The sequence below is a fragment of the Pezoporus occidentalis genome, unplaced genomic scaffold (genome assembly GCF_034315485.1).
Source record: "Pezoporus occidentalis ecotype Australia unplaced genomic scaffold, CSIRO_AGI_Poc_V1 ctg76, whole genome shotgun sequence".
In the NCBI taxonomy this organism is placed as follows: domain Eukaryota; kingdom Metazoa; phylum Chordata; class Aves; order Psittaciformes; family Psittacidae; genus Pezoporus; species Pezoporus occidentalis.
Window position 1 is genome coordinate 1,350,841 of NW_026916115.1, and position 13,630 is coordinate 1,364,470.

Below are 13,630 nucleotides of genomic sequence, written 5' to 3' on the forward strand. Positions count from 1 at the left end.
TCAGGAGTTGGGGAGAGACCTTGAGACTTGGCCCCAGCCAGCCAAAGGCAGGTGGGAACCTACCTGCAAGGCCACAGTAGTTCCCATTCAAACAGGCTAATTTCTGCTAAATCACCTCCATCAAGAAATCCACTGATTAAGAGCCTGAGATGCAGTGCAGCATCTCCTACAACCCAGCAGGACATCTGCTTGGACAAGCGAAGGTGGTCTACAAGGTCCCTTGCTGGAAACCAACCTCTGCCTTTTCCTTGATCTGAGTCCCTGCCACGTGCATACGTGCTCAGCACTGTCAGTAAAGCCTAAGAAGTAAAATGTTTCTTAAAAAAACATAAAAGTAACCCAAAATTCTATGTGTATGTTAGTGTAACAGATGGAAGGTGTGTTGAAAATGTGACAGTTTAACTTTGTAGCACTTCCATGATGTGATATCAGACCACTGTTCTGACCAGCCTCTCCCCAGACTCTCCCCAGATTATTCTGCAGTAGGCACAGGTCATTTTTGCTTCCAGACACTGGTGCTGACAGGCACAAGGAATTGCTGCTTGGCAAGGAAAGAAGCCCCTTTGCTGGGTACCTCTGTGTGGAGAAACACCTGCTCTTGCTCACCAGGTAAGAAAATGAGAGCTACACACTGATCGCCCAACCTTTTCACCACTCAGCCTTTCCCACTGCTGCAACCCCACAGGCAGAGGCATCACTGCCTCTCGGCAGCTCTGCAAAGCTGCAAGTGAGCACCGCTCCTTTGCACAATGCCTATCAGACAGTGCCATGGGAAGCAAAAGTGAGCAGGGTCTTTAGTTATGGTTCTGGTTATTTCAACTAATTTAATTTTAACTCTTTGGAGATTTACGGTTTTATATTGGGCTTTTTATTTAGGCTGCATTTGGATTGACGTATTAGCTTTCCACATGGAGAGCTACAGATGAGCCAAGACAGTCTATTACCCAGGATGTATGGGCTCCGAGGAGGCAGTGGAGAAGCCACTATAGCACACGAAGAGATGGCTTTACAGAAGGACATCTGCTTATTGGTGATTTTGATGTGGCATCAATAGCCAGCAGATGATGGTGGTGCCACTGGACGAGCTAAGAGACCTCCTGCTCTGCCCACAGCTACCCAGGAGCCCTGTGGGAAAACCAAACTGCAGAGGGAGGCAAGAGGGGCAGAAAACGCAAACAGCACAGCATGTCCCAGCAACACTTCTACCAGGAAGTACTTCTACCCTGTCAACAGCTGCTCTCAACCACACAATCACTGCAGCCACCCTGTGGGCATTGTTTTGCCCACTGTGCTAGGTGGAGGTAAGGAGAGGAAGAGAAAGGACACTTACCCTCACCCCAGCCCCGTATCAAACTGCTCATGGAGGGAGAAGAAAAGGAGGTGATTCAAACATCACCACCAGTTCTCCTCTCGAAACCAAGAAGGGAGGAAAAGAAGGAGGGAGGGAGAGCAACGGGTTGGGACACATATAACTGCAGAACATCCTGCAGCTCTGCAGCAGCAATGGGCTGCCAAGGGGAGAGGCAGGTGTTCTTACAAATGCTTTATAATGTATAAACCCATCAGAAATCACTGCAGCTCCTTTGTTCCCCTCACCCCCAAAGCCATGAGATCATCTCCAGCAGGAGCCACCATCGGATGTGGGGGAGGGGGACAATACTGCAGGTTTACATTATAAAGATCCCTCATCCCTGACTCAAGCAACTCGGTGTCTACCTGGCTATAGCTGCAAGAGTGAGCAGGCGACATAGATTCTTGCTGCATTGCCACAGCCAGTGGGGGTGCTCACCCTTAAGAATTCAGCTGCCCTGAGCCCAAAGGGACCTGTCCTTCCTTTGGGAGGCTGGGAACAGGTGGCAAGTGGAGCTAGAAAGGGCACAGCAGCTTTCCCACATGCTCAGCACTGGCACATGGGGATCCTGCCAGCCCCAGCAGCCACTCCAGGAATTGTGTTACCTTTGTGGGGTGGGGGCAAGAGAACAGTAAACTAACAGATTATGGTACTGTTAGCAGGGGTAAGGACATCCCATCCACCCAGAAGCGGGCTGAGCCATGAATCTATGGATCTCCAGCCATCAAAAAGTCTTGATGGAAGACTTTCCCTCCAGCCTTGGAAGGAAAATGCTCCCTTGTCCTCCTGAAATTCCCCAAACCACCCAGGGCATCTTAAGGCTGCTGATGCCCTCGGGCCTGCCCCCCCACCTTGGCATACTCTGAGGGGCTGTCCTGACAAAAGAAGGCTCAGCCAGACCCTGGAGATGCTGAATCCATCCTGGGTGGCTCAGAGCAATGTCCTCAGCTGTCAAACCTGCCCCATGGTCTTTCCCCATGCCAGGGTCTGCCGTCAGCACCCCTTCTTTGCCCAGGGGCTGGTTCATACCTGTGCTGAGCAAGCTGAATTCTCCTATGCTCCTCCCAAGGAGAGAGCAGTGGCAGAAAGCATCAGGAGAGGAAGTGGGTGAGAAGGATGAGGAAGGCAAAAACAGTGAATCAGGAAAGGTGCAAGCGGGTAAGAGCAAAGGAAAGGAGCTGCCACCTGGCCTTGGGTGAGAAGGGAGGGATGGATTATGGGCTGTAATCCATCGAGTGACCTCAGAGTTTGGACTCAGCCACCCCAAGGGCCTCATACAGTACCTGAGCTGTGAACAAGGAGAGGTTTCCAATCCCTCTCACCAGCACTAACGTCACCGCAGTCAGTGTCAAAAGCACAAAGAGAGAACAACAGCACGACAAAGGAGCGTGAGCCTTTCCTCTCTTCTCCTCTCCCTCCACAGGCACTAATGAGGAACCACAGCCCTGGGGAAGAGAGGGTGTCCCTTATCTGCAAGCATCACACTGGCACCCACTCTCTGGGTACCAGCACATTCTCCCTGCACTCTCACTGTACCTCCTGTCCAATCAGCAGCACAGAGTGGGGCAGAGCAGCATGAAACTCATCCCTGGATGCTCCTGCCCTCCATGGCATGGGCACCAGAGACATTAAGCCACCCTGCAGAGGAAGACCTGCAGGTGCCACAGGCTTGGTACTGGTGCCAAACTGCAAGGCGATGCTCAGTGGGGACATACTACAGAGCAAGCACCCTGCCCTCACTATGATGCTGCAAAGGATGCAGGCACAAACCCCACTAGCTGCATCCCCATCCCTGCAGGTATCCAGGGCAATGCTCTCTCCCTAGAGCAGAGGAAAAGTCACCAGCTACGTGGGACCATTTCCAGCACAAACATCTTTGGAGAGGAGCTCCACCTGACAGGACGTTGCTTTTTTTGTGCACCCCAGGAGGCATACCAGGTGTATAACTTTGCCACCCTCAGGTCTTTTTCCCTCTCTAACAGTCCCTTCTGCACTCTTTCAAGTCCACTTTCACCACCAACCTCCTAGCATCTCCACCTTGCCTTGCCTTGATCCCTGCCTGCTTGCTCACCAGCATTTGACAAACAAAGAGAAATACATCTCCGGAGCAGCCACGCACCACTGCCAGAAGCCGTCCCAGAAACAGAACAGAAGGGTGCAGAGAAATAAAAACAAAAATCAGGGTCTAGCAGCTGTAACACACAGCTGCATCTTCCTCCCACCCCAGGCAAGGGAAGGCAGGGAACTGACGACAACAGCCACTTACGCCAAGGCAAAAGCCACCAGCGCTCCCACCACAACGATGAAATCCAGGATATTCCAGAGGTCTCGGAAATAGGAGCCATCCTGCAGGATCAAGCCCTGATCAATCATCTGGAGAGGAGAAACGTTGAGAAAAACAGGCAGGGAATAAGCAGCTTGGCCATGAGGTGGAAGCAGCTGCAGGCAGGACATGCTGAGGGACAGGGACATTGATGGGGAGCAGCAGACCTGTCCTCCCTGTACCTTGGGTATATATCAAAGAGCATCATATTCTGTAGGAGCCTGGAGGCTGATAAAACAGTGCTGAGCACTCTTGACTCCCACTGCTAAGTACCAGGCTTTAGGTCATCACAGAATCAACTAGGTTGGAAAAGACCTTTAAGATCATCAACCTCACCACTAAACCATGTCACTGAGTGCAAACCGATCTCCCCTCAAAATCCCCCCTCATGGTTGCCCCTCATAATCTCCAGTCACAGCCACCTCTCGTCTGCCTCCTCATAGTTGCCCACACTATATAGCTGCTGCCCCTACCCCTCATGGCTGCCCCTCATAGCCCATGGCTGCCCCTGCTCTCCCCTCATGAACAGCCCTCATGGCCACCCCTGCTCTCGTCTCATGATTTCCCCTCATGGCTGCCCCTGCTCTCCCCTCCTGATCTCCCCTCACGGCTGCCCCTGCTCCCCTCTCATGATCTCCCCTCACCCTCATGGCTGCCCCTGTTCTCCCTTCATGATTACCCCTCATGGCCGCCCCTGTTCTCCCTTCATGATTTCCCCTCACCCCTCATGGCCGCCTCTGCTCTCTCTTCATGATTTCCTCTCACCCTTCACAGCCGCCCTTGCTCTCCCCTCATGATCTCCCCTCACCCACCTGGCTGCCCCTACTCTCCCCTCATGATCTCCCCTCATGCTCTCTCCTCACAGCTGCCCTTGCATTCCCCTCCCCATCTCCCCTCATCCCTCATGGCTGCCTCTCCTGTCCCCTCACCATCTCCCCTTCCCACTGACCGACACCCCTGACATGCCTCGGCAGTGGTGGGAACGGTGCGCGCATTCCCCGCCCACTCATTGTGACTCCAAAATCATCCAAATTTAGGACCAGAACTTAAAACCTGAGCTATTTCCCACTTGCTGCATGGACACTGCGGGACTCGGCACCTCCAGCACAGCCAGCCTGCAAGGGCTCTTACCTTGATAACCATCTCGAAAGTGAAAACGCCGGTGAAGACATAGTCAAAATACCTCAGGACCTGCAGAGAGAGGGCACAGGTGCTCTGCAGCCACTGCCAGGCAAACGGGCTTGCTTGTGGCCACCCAGAACCCATCACCACCCCTCATCGGGGCCCACTTGGCTCAGGTGCAGATGGAGGGTTGGCTCGTTTGCCCCATCCTAGGCTGTTCCCTAGGAGTTCAGGACAGCCATAAATCCAGCCTGTGTAGGTAGACGGGAAACATTTCCTGTGCATGGTGCAAGCAGCTCTGAAATCTGTGAGCCAAAACCATGCTCGCCTGTAACAGTGCCTGTGCGCATCAGCATCTCCCCAGTTTAAGCTACTTTACTGTCAACAAGGTGCCCTGGTCTGCTCCCCAGGCTCCAAACCCCAAGTGTGGGAGACTGAGAGCAATTTTCAGGGTTTATAAAGGAAGGTGATGGGAAAGAAGTCAGACCCCATGGCACTGTGCAGGTGCTGCCACTGGCTCCCCTGATCCATGTCCCACATGTGCCCCACCATGGAAGCTAAAATCCTACAGCACCTCTGCCTGCATTGCCTGCATGATAAGGGGAATGGGGGACGTTTGCAATCACTTTGTTGCGGTCGGAGTTGGTGAGGACAGGATCCTCTGCTGCAAGGGCAATGCTGCTGGCGGCGATCACCAGAAGGATGCACATCTCGAAGTAGCGCAAGTTCACGATGTAGTGGCAAGCCCTCCGCACCCTGCAGGGAGACAGCCTGACTTGTGAGCCTCTGGCATGGCCCATGTGCAAAATCCACCCCACATCACCGGCTTTCAGGGCAGGACAGGGCAGCAAAGTCTAAGGAGAAAAACAAGGGAGCCCAGGAGTGCCTTGGGCTTGATGACCTGTTTGCTTAGCTGTCCCAGCCCCCCAGGCAACCCATGGCCAGACAGGGATAGTGCCCGAGAAACTGGGGTGCTTACTCTTCCAGGCTGTTGGAGCCGGGCAAGAGCCACAGGGGAGCAGAAAACTGCAGGTAAATGTAGAAAGCGTTGAATAAAAATCACACCTAACAATCAGCAGCTGGGAGAGAAAACTAGGAGCATGGCTGGCACAGAGGGAGAGGTCTGGCAGGGCTTGGGGAGCACCATGGCTGACTGGGAGCTATTCAACCCCCTTCCCAAGGGGATTCCCTGCTTTCAGTGGTGTCTAGGGGCCTTCCCCTTGCAGGCCTCCCTGCCCACAAGCTCCTACAGTCCAGAAAAATGTCTCACGGGTTGGTGGTGCTGAAGATGAACATGGAGCTGTGTGGCACCATTGCTTTGCCTGTCTCACTTTTGTCCTTCTTCCGCTTCTTCTTCTCCATCTCCTCCTCATCCTCTTTGGTCTCAGCCTCCTTTAAGGGGCTGGCTTCACCATCTGTCTTGTTGCTAACTGCAAGAAAGCGAGAGCCTTTGCCCAGCCTTGTACCGAGACAGCACCCTGGGGTGTCACTGCCACCTGGGCTCATGCAACCCCCCAGTTTCTGCTTTGCGTCCCCATGCCATTAGGGGAAGAGCAACCAGAAGGAAAGAAAAGACACAAGCTGCAAGGATGAAGCAGATGAAAGGAGTTTTAACAAGGCCAGCTTTCAGAGTGCTGTTTAATTAATAACACTGTTTAAAGCACTCACCTTGACAGCAAGGTTGCTGTTAAGGAGTTTGAGTGGCAGCAAGCTGGGTGGAGGCTGTGAATGTGTTAGGAAAAACAGGGGATGCATGTGCTTTGCCCAGGCAGAAAGGAAGAGGGAAGGAAGGATCAGGCAAACGGGTGGGTAACAAAGAGGTAAGAAAAGGAGAAGCTCCCCAGGAGATGGTGGCACATCAGCATTGTGCTGCAAAACTGGGGTGCTGGAGGGAGGTGCTGCAAGAAGCAGCAAGGAAAGCTCCCCAGTTGATAGATGGGGATAGGAAAAGCCATGCAAACAGCTTTCCATCCCTGCAGGGTCCCTGAGGGATGGGACAGGGACTCAGGAGAGAGAGATGGGTCCTCACTCTGTACCACAGTGGAGTCGTGGACATCAATCATGATGGCGGTGCTCTCCGTGGCCTTCTCAGTGGTGGGGGTGATGGAGGAGAGGTCGGGCTCACTCCGGCTGACAGTGCGGCTGGCCTCCAGCAGTGCTTGCTCACTGGTGTCCGGGCTGCTGCAGTCCTGCTCCATCAGGCTGCCCATCTTCCCCCGGGAGGGCTCAGGTGCCACCTGCAGGGGGGCCCCCGCCTCAGTGGTCCCAACCAGCTCGGCATCACTGACAGAGACTCCATTTGTCCTGCAGGATGGATGTGGGAGAAAAAGAGGTGCACGAAGGTAAGGGGAGAAGATGATAAGAAGCTGTACGAACCAAAAGATGTCCTCCCTGGGTACCAACCTGAAGAGCTCCCCGCTTGCTGCTGTTTCCCCCTGAATCAGTGCTTCTGCTGCAACCATGTCCCTGCATTGGTCCCCGTCCTGCACCCCTTCCGTGGGGCTGACCTCCTCCAGACTCATCTCCTGGCTGGCTGAGCGGCTCCCCAGGGTGCCAGCTGGCTCCTTCCCCTCCATCCGGGCTCTGCGGTGCCGGCTGCGCCGCTGGCTCTGCCTCATCCTGGCCCTGTCCTCGATGCCACCTCCTGCCCCATCCTGCTCGCCCAGCTCACAGTTCCCATGGCACGATTTCTGGTGCCAGGGCTCCTTATCTCGCTTGGCTCGGGGTGATGGGCTCCTCCTGTCCTCACCACTGCAGGGGTTGGCTCCTGGGACCGGCTGCTCAGGTGCCTCAACCAGCGACCGCTCAGCCTTGCCACTCTGCTCCTCAGCACGTTTCTCCAGGGTGATGCCATCACCTGGTTTCTTCCTACGGAAGATGCTGGCATGGGGGTTGATGAGAGGTGGCTCATCCTTGTTGATGCCCTCCTGGCTGGACATCTGCATGTGCCGGCGCAGCTGGCTGGTGCGCTGCTCCCACACCGACATGTGGTGCCGCCGGCGACGCTCCCTCCTACAATGGGACAGTTAGAGATTGGCGTCCCAGACACCCCCTGTTGAAGTACGCACCCTGGATTCAATTTGGGAATCCCAGGGAGAAGAAAATGCCATCCCCAGGGCTATGGGCTGGATTTCTGCTTCATCCTCAGTCCTCCAGCATTCTTTTGGTGCTGGTAGGGGCTGAAAACAGGGCTGAGACTGGACTTCTGTCCCTTCAGAAGGCATCAGGCTGATTGAGGACCGGTCCTAGTAGCCCCACAGCTGGCCTAAAGCTTTCAAATAGTGTGCCCAGCTTGCTGGAGCACCCAAAACCCTGGCTTGCCCTATCCCAGCCAGGCAATGACCACCTTCCTCTTGCGTGGTTGCCTAGGGACACCTTCCTAAATATGGGCAATGCCCTCTCACTGCACCTGGGGATTACCTCCTTGCACTGGGGATGTCTCTGCATCTCTTCTTGGAGCTGGGCTCCTTTTTGGAGCAGCACTGTCCTAATGGTGCAGATGATGTTGCAGGGACTCTGACATGAAAGCCAACTTGCCAGCAAGAGTGGCAGTCCTGATGAAATCAGGGCAGTAAGAGGGGAAAAGATGCCAGGTACAAGACCTGGCCTTTCTCAGGTCAATAGGAGATGTCCTCCTCACCGGGGCAGGAGGCTCCCTCTCTCCCTGTGCTCAGCTACACCTGGCCAGGACAGCCTCTCACACAGCGCATCCCAGGTAGAAAGCCTGCCCCAAGGCTTGGGGAGGAGCAGTTTTGTCTGTCTGCAGGGGAAGGAGCTGTACTGGACTTCTCTGTGTTCCTGCAGCTCTGCTCTAAGGAGGCCTGGGCTATGCCATGAAACTTGCAGAGCTGTAAATATGCACACAAACACCCTGGAGAAGACAGACAGGCCCTTCCCAACACACCTAGGCACACAGAAACACCCATGAGTACACACATGTACATACACTGCTCACCCCCCGGGCATGCGTGACTGCACATTCACGGGTAGCAGCACGCACCAACACACGTACTGCATGGCACACACACGAGGAGGTTCGGCACACACAAAACCAAGGCTGCACACACGAATCCATGAATGCCCACGCGCACACACACAAACAGGGGTGCAAAGGAGCACACTGAATACAGGCACACACACATGACCCCCCGCCGAGGCGGCCAGCGGGGAGCAGTGTGCACTCCAGCCCGGCGGACGCACAGGAAGCACAGGAGCCACAGACGACACGCGCCCCCCCGGCCCACATACAGGTGGCTGCTGCGTGGCTCCCACATCGACATGTGGTGTCTCCTTCGCCTGTCTCTTCTGGGGAGGAAAAACAAATGGGTTCAATTCCCTCTTCACCCCTCCTTTGACTCGTGTGGGCAATACAGAGAGGTGTCCCCCCGCGCCGGGCAGCCGGCATCTCTTTGCCTATCGGCCGCCGGCTGCTGGGATGCCAGAGCGCAGCAGCCAGCAGTGAACACCCTGCACTTACGTGCTCACACACCGGCAACGAGCTGCCTGCCGGCACTCACACTCACGTGCTGCGATCCATTCCGTGGGGGCCACGGACCCTTCCCCACGCCAGCCAGCTGTGCAGCTGTGGCACGGGCACTGCAGTGCAGGCTGCAGACTCTCAGAAGCCCCGGTACATCTTTGGATATTTAACTCTTTCAAACTGCTCCAAATTCACTTATCCCGAGCAACACATGGCAATTTGAAAGAGGAAGCAATGCATTAGGCCAGACCCGACCTGCTCAGAGCCATTGCCGTCGATTAATGCTGCCCTGAGACTGCAGAGGGGAGCATGAAGCTCCCCAGGAAAAGCAATGCACGAGCCCAGGGCTGAGATGCCGCAGAGCCCATCACCTAAGCAGCCCCAACGCAGAGAACTGTAATGGGGCTCTTGATGCCCTTCAATCCCACTGATTTGAGGCAGCTGGGGCAATTGAAAGCTTTATCCTTTGTATCAGCTCAGAAGAGATTCAAATATGCACAGCTCCAAGCAAACAGCCCTGAGTATATGCAAATGTGCATGCAGTGATTTACAGGTTTTGCTTTTTGCAAATGCTATGTGTGTGTGCAGGACATGCAAACAAATATATTCCCCAACCACATGGGACCAAGCACCTGCGTGCACGCAGAGCTCATGCAGGCGAGATGGCGGTCATCTCGCTGCCGTCCTACGGTACCCTCAGCCCGCAGGTGAGTCACACTGGTGATTGCCTCCTTACGGCCACGTGCATGGGAACAGCCTGGTGCCACGCTCAAGGCAGAGAGCGAGCTGCAGGCACCCAAAGCAAGTGGCCGCGCCTTCAAATGCATCCACGCACCACGTTAGGCACCAACACATGACAGCATCTGCATGCGTCCATCTGGCCACCCACTCGTCAAACAGCCCCGAGCCATCTGCACCAACGGCACCCATGTACAAATACAATACTCTGATCGGCACCACAGCTACCCACGCCAACCTGGCCACGTGGGAGCACTCATCCCTGAGTGCCGCCGGACCTCTCTGCAGGCAGAAATGCGTGTACCAAACCTGCCTGTGCCGGGTACCCACATAGAAATGAAGCCATCTGTGTCTGCACACACCCAAACACAGATACCAGCTTGGCTTCACCACTCTGAGTTTCCAACAGCCCTTCAGTACCAGCTCTGCTCTGGCTTGTCCCTTCTTGTGATGTCCCCACCATCCTTCCTTGGCTGCTGGCATCAGTGTAGCACTGACAAAAGCACATCAGACCTGATGCTGGAGATGGTTGCCCCCTGTGGCATCACACTCCCTTCCCTGCCCCTGAGAGTATCCATCCTGATGAAGGGGAAGAGCTGGAAAACAGATCTGTGAATATCAATACCTCCTATTTCAATGCCACTAGAACAACAGCAAAAGGTTAAAGAGATTTGTTTCCTAATCAGCTGTATCGGACAATGTCTAGAAAATGCTAGCAGGGGATGTGCAGTGTGGGTAAGCCCTTTAGTGCCCTCATATGTTCCATCTCCACTTCCTCCTCTCTCCTATCTGTCCATTCTCCAGCCTCTTCTGCATCCTAAAGTCGTCTATTCCCTTGCTTTATCTGACATGTTCCCACTGGTAGCCAGAGACAGTCACAACACACAAACTCTGCCCTCTCTCCCGTAACCCTCTCAATACTTGGCCAGGAACAGATTTATTATGAACATCCCATTCCCAAAGGCAATTATCTGCAGCTGCTTGGGAGACCAGGCAGAGCTTACAAGTACCCCCAGCTCCTGCTGCCCCTAAAACCATGGGTGATGTATGCAGGATGGGGGACCATTACATGCCACTACAGACCAGCCAGGGATGGGGCTATTCCCAATGCTGCTTCCAACCCCTCCCAACTGCTTGCCTGAAGACAGCAGTTTCTCTTGATAAACCTGCAAGCGATTCTGCCATGTACAAGCCTGGCTCAGTTTCAGAGCATAACGAAATCTAAAATTCCCTGGGAAGGGATTCTATTTTAAAAAAGGGAAAAAAAAAAAAATCCTTTCAGCTGTACTGAAATGTACTGTTTTGGGAAACAAATCAAAACGCCTTGTTCCAATGTTGACTTGGAAAGTCTTATGTGATTTAGACCATATGACACTGCAAAATAAAGGGAAAAAATGTGTCTAGGAAGGAAAAAACAGAATTTTCTTCTGCTGAAACACAGATACAAGGCTTCTTAACACCATGCTGGGGGTTTATGTGGCCTGGGGCTATGTTTTCCTGCCCAGATCAAATTTCTGTGTGATCAGACCTGGTTTCACAAACCTGCTCCATCTCTCATTACTACTCGCATTCACTACCAGGAAAAGAGCCCGAGGGAGATTTGTGACACTGCTGCTCCCTTCTCCCCCAGCCCTGGTTGCTCTCCTGCAGCTCTGCCATGAAGAAACAGGAACAAATATCACCCCTCCTCAAGAAAAACTTGAGATACATTCCTCCTCCCCAACCTCCTTTCCCACCCCTAGCAGCAGCCCTGAGTGTCTGAGCTGTACATTTGGGGCAGAAAGGCTCTTTTAGCATATTTCTGCCATGCTCAAGCACTGAGGTGGGCAATTCCAGGTCCTATTGGGTGACCTGGACCCCACTCTGACAGCTCTCCGAAGCCACTGCTGCTCACAGGGAGCATGCTCCTAGATCTTCATCCATCCTCAGGAAGACACCCTGTGCAGGGACCTCTTTTTCTTGTGAGAGCTCCCACATCCAGCCATGTTAGGCTCCACTTCAGCTCTCCACTGGGAAGAGAAGCCCAGCTGGGCTTGCGGGGGCACTGGAGTAATCAGGGGTTGGGGGTGTCACTCACTCGATAGCAGGCATGTTTGGGGCAGACATGGGGCTGACTTCTTTGGCTTTCTGAAGGGCGTGCTTCTGGTTAAATGCCTCCTCTTCCTCCTGCTCATCCTGCAGAGGAAAGAGGGGACATGTTTAGTTGGATGCTAGGGCTTCAAGGGAAAGTACAGCCACTGGAGCCATCAAAGGATGCACAGGTCTACCTTAGATGCCAAGGCCTGCAGGAGAAAGGGTACCTGTACTTCCAGAGGCAGCCTTTAACTAGTGCTACGGGGGCACAATTTCCCCACTACACCAGATCTTACTGAAGGCATCAGCACTACTTAAACAAGTGAACCCAGCCCACTCCAGACAAGAGCCAGGCTGTACATACTAGAACAGCCCCAGGCAGCATAGACTAGCTCAGCCCTGCCTTCTTCACGGCCACAGGGGTGAGATAGGCATCCTCCAATGGAGTGGAAGGCAAGGCATCCACAAATGACCCCAGCAGAGACTGTATTGCTTTAATTAATATGGTTGTGTCTCTGGAGCAAAAAAAATGTCATTAAAAGTCATTAGCACACATTCAGCCTCCCAGTGGGCCTTAGGGACCTGAGTAATAGGCATGGGCTCTGCAAAAAAACAGGCACCACAGGATCCCCTGGTTCGCTCCAAAGAGCAGCAATGATCCTTGCAGCTCTCACCTACTCACAATTATCCAGATGGTGCCCCAACACTTCAGCATTCCCAAAATATTTCCCAGCATGGTCATAAAAACAGCTAAGTCCAAAAACCTTCTCAAGCACCATCCCAAATAGCATCCTAAATCATGTCCCCTGCCCTGTGGGTAGATGGGACACAAATACTGGCACTACTGGAAAGCCTTCCCACTCCACATCTCCAGCGCACTCTGGCAAATAACCATCCCTGCATCAGACCCCATCAGACAGATGAGTTATTGTGGTCTGACTGGAGGCAAACAAAACTGGGGAGCTTAACAGCGAAATAGTCAAGCCACACTTGATGGGAAATATGGGTGTTCCTGGAGATATTAGAAGGTTTAAGCACTTTCCTAAATCAAAGTCTAAATGGCTTTGCCCAGTAATATGGGTTTGTGTTTCAGGGGAGCACTCTAAGTATGTTCCTGGAGAAAGAGCTTCCATTTTCAATTTGACCCAACCTCTTTTCAAGGTAGGCTGAGCTAAGGGACTTGCTGGCCCTGGCTCCAGAGTGAGGACAGTCACAGGCACTGTTCCCGGTGCCCTTCCTGCTGGCCCTCTCCTTCACTTTCTGCACAAGAGAAATAGAGCAACAGAAACGTACCTTGGTGAGCTCCTGAGCGTTGGCCAGATTGTCCACTGCAATGGCCAAGAACACGTTCAGCAGAGTATCTGTGAGCAGCTAAGGATGCACAAGCCATATGTTAAGAATGTGCGTGCCTGCAGCCACCAAATGAGAGTGGCCCTGATGGCTCCTCACCAGCTGGTGAGGAGCAGCCAAAGGGACAAACTCCTCACCCATCCCATACACATAGCCCTCACTGCACCTCCAGACAGCTCCTTCTCTGCATCTG

At 53.6% G+C, this 13,630-nt stretch overlaps 1 protein-coding gene across 4 annotated transcripts in view; it reads right to left on the minus strand.

Annotated features, from left to right (window-relative positions):
* Positions 1 to 13,630, minus strand: part of CACNA1E (calcium voltage-gated channel subunit alpha1 E) — a 141,469-nt gene that overhangs the window by 30,573 nt on the left and 97,266 nt on the right. For 3 of the 4 annotated variants that reach the window (XM_062602329.1, XM_062602326.1, XM_062602327.1), the window contains 9 exons: positions 13,381 to 13,448; positions 12,092 to 12,189; positions 9,045 to 9,101; positions 7,200 to 7,808; positions 6,826 to 7,100; positions 6,067 to 6,226; positions 5,423 to 5,552; positions 4,806 to 4,865; positions 3,618 to 3,724 (listed from right to left, as the gene is read on the minus strand). In XM_062602329.1, the coding sequence (XP_062458313.1) occupies positions 3,618 to 3,724; positions 4,806 to 4,865; positions 5,423 to 5,552; positions 6,067 to 6,226; positions 6,826 to 7,100; positions 7,200 to 7,808; positions 9,045 to 9,101; positions 12,092 to 12,189; positions 13,381 to 13,448 (1,564 nt within the window). The remainder of the gene's footprint in view (positions 1 to 3,617; positions 3,725 to 4,805; positions 4,866 to 5,422; positions 5,553 to 6,066; positions 6,227 to 6,825; positions 7,101 to 7,199; positions 7,809 to 9,044; positions 9,102 to 12,091; positions 12,190 to 13,380; positions 13,449 to 13,630) is intronic. The other variant, XM_062602328.1, reaches the window with a different exon arrangement.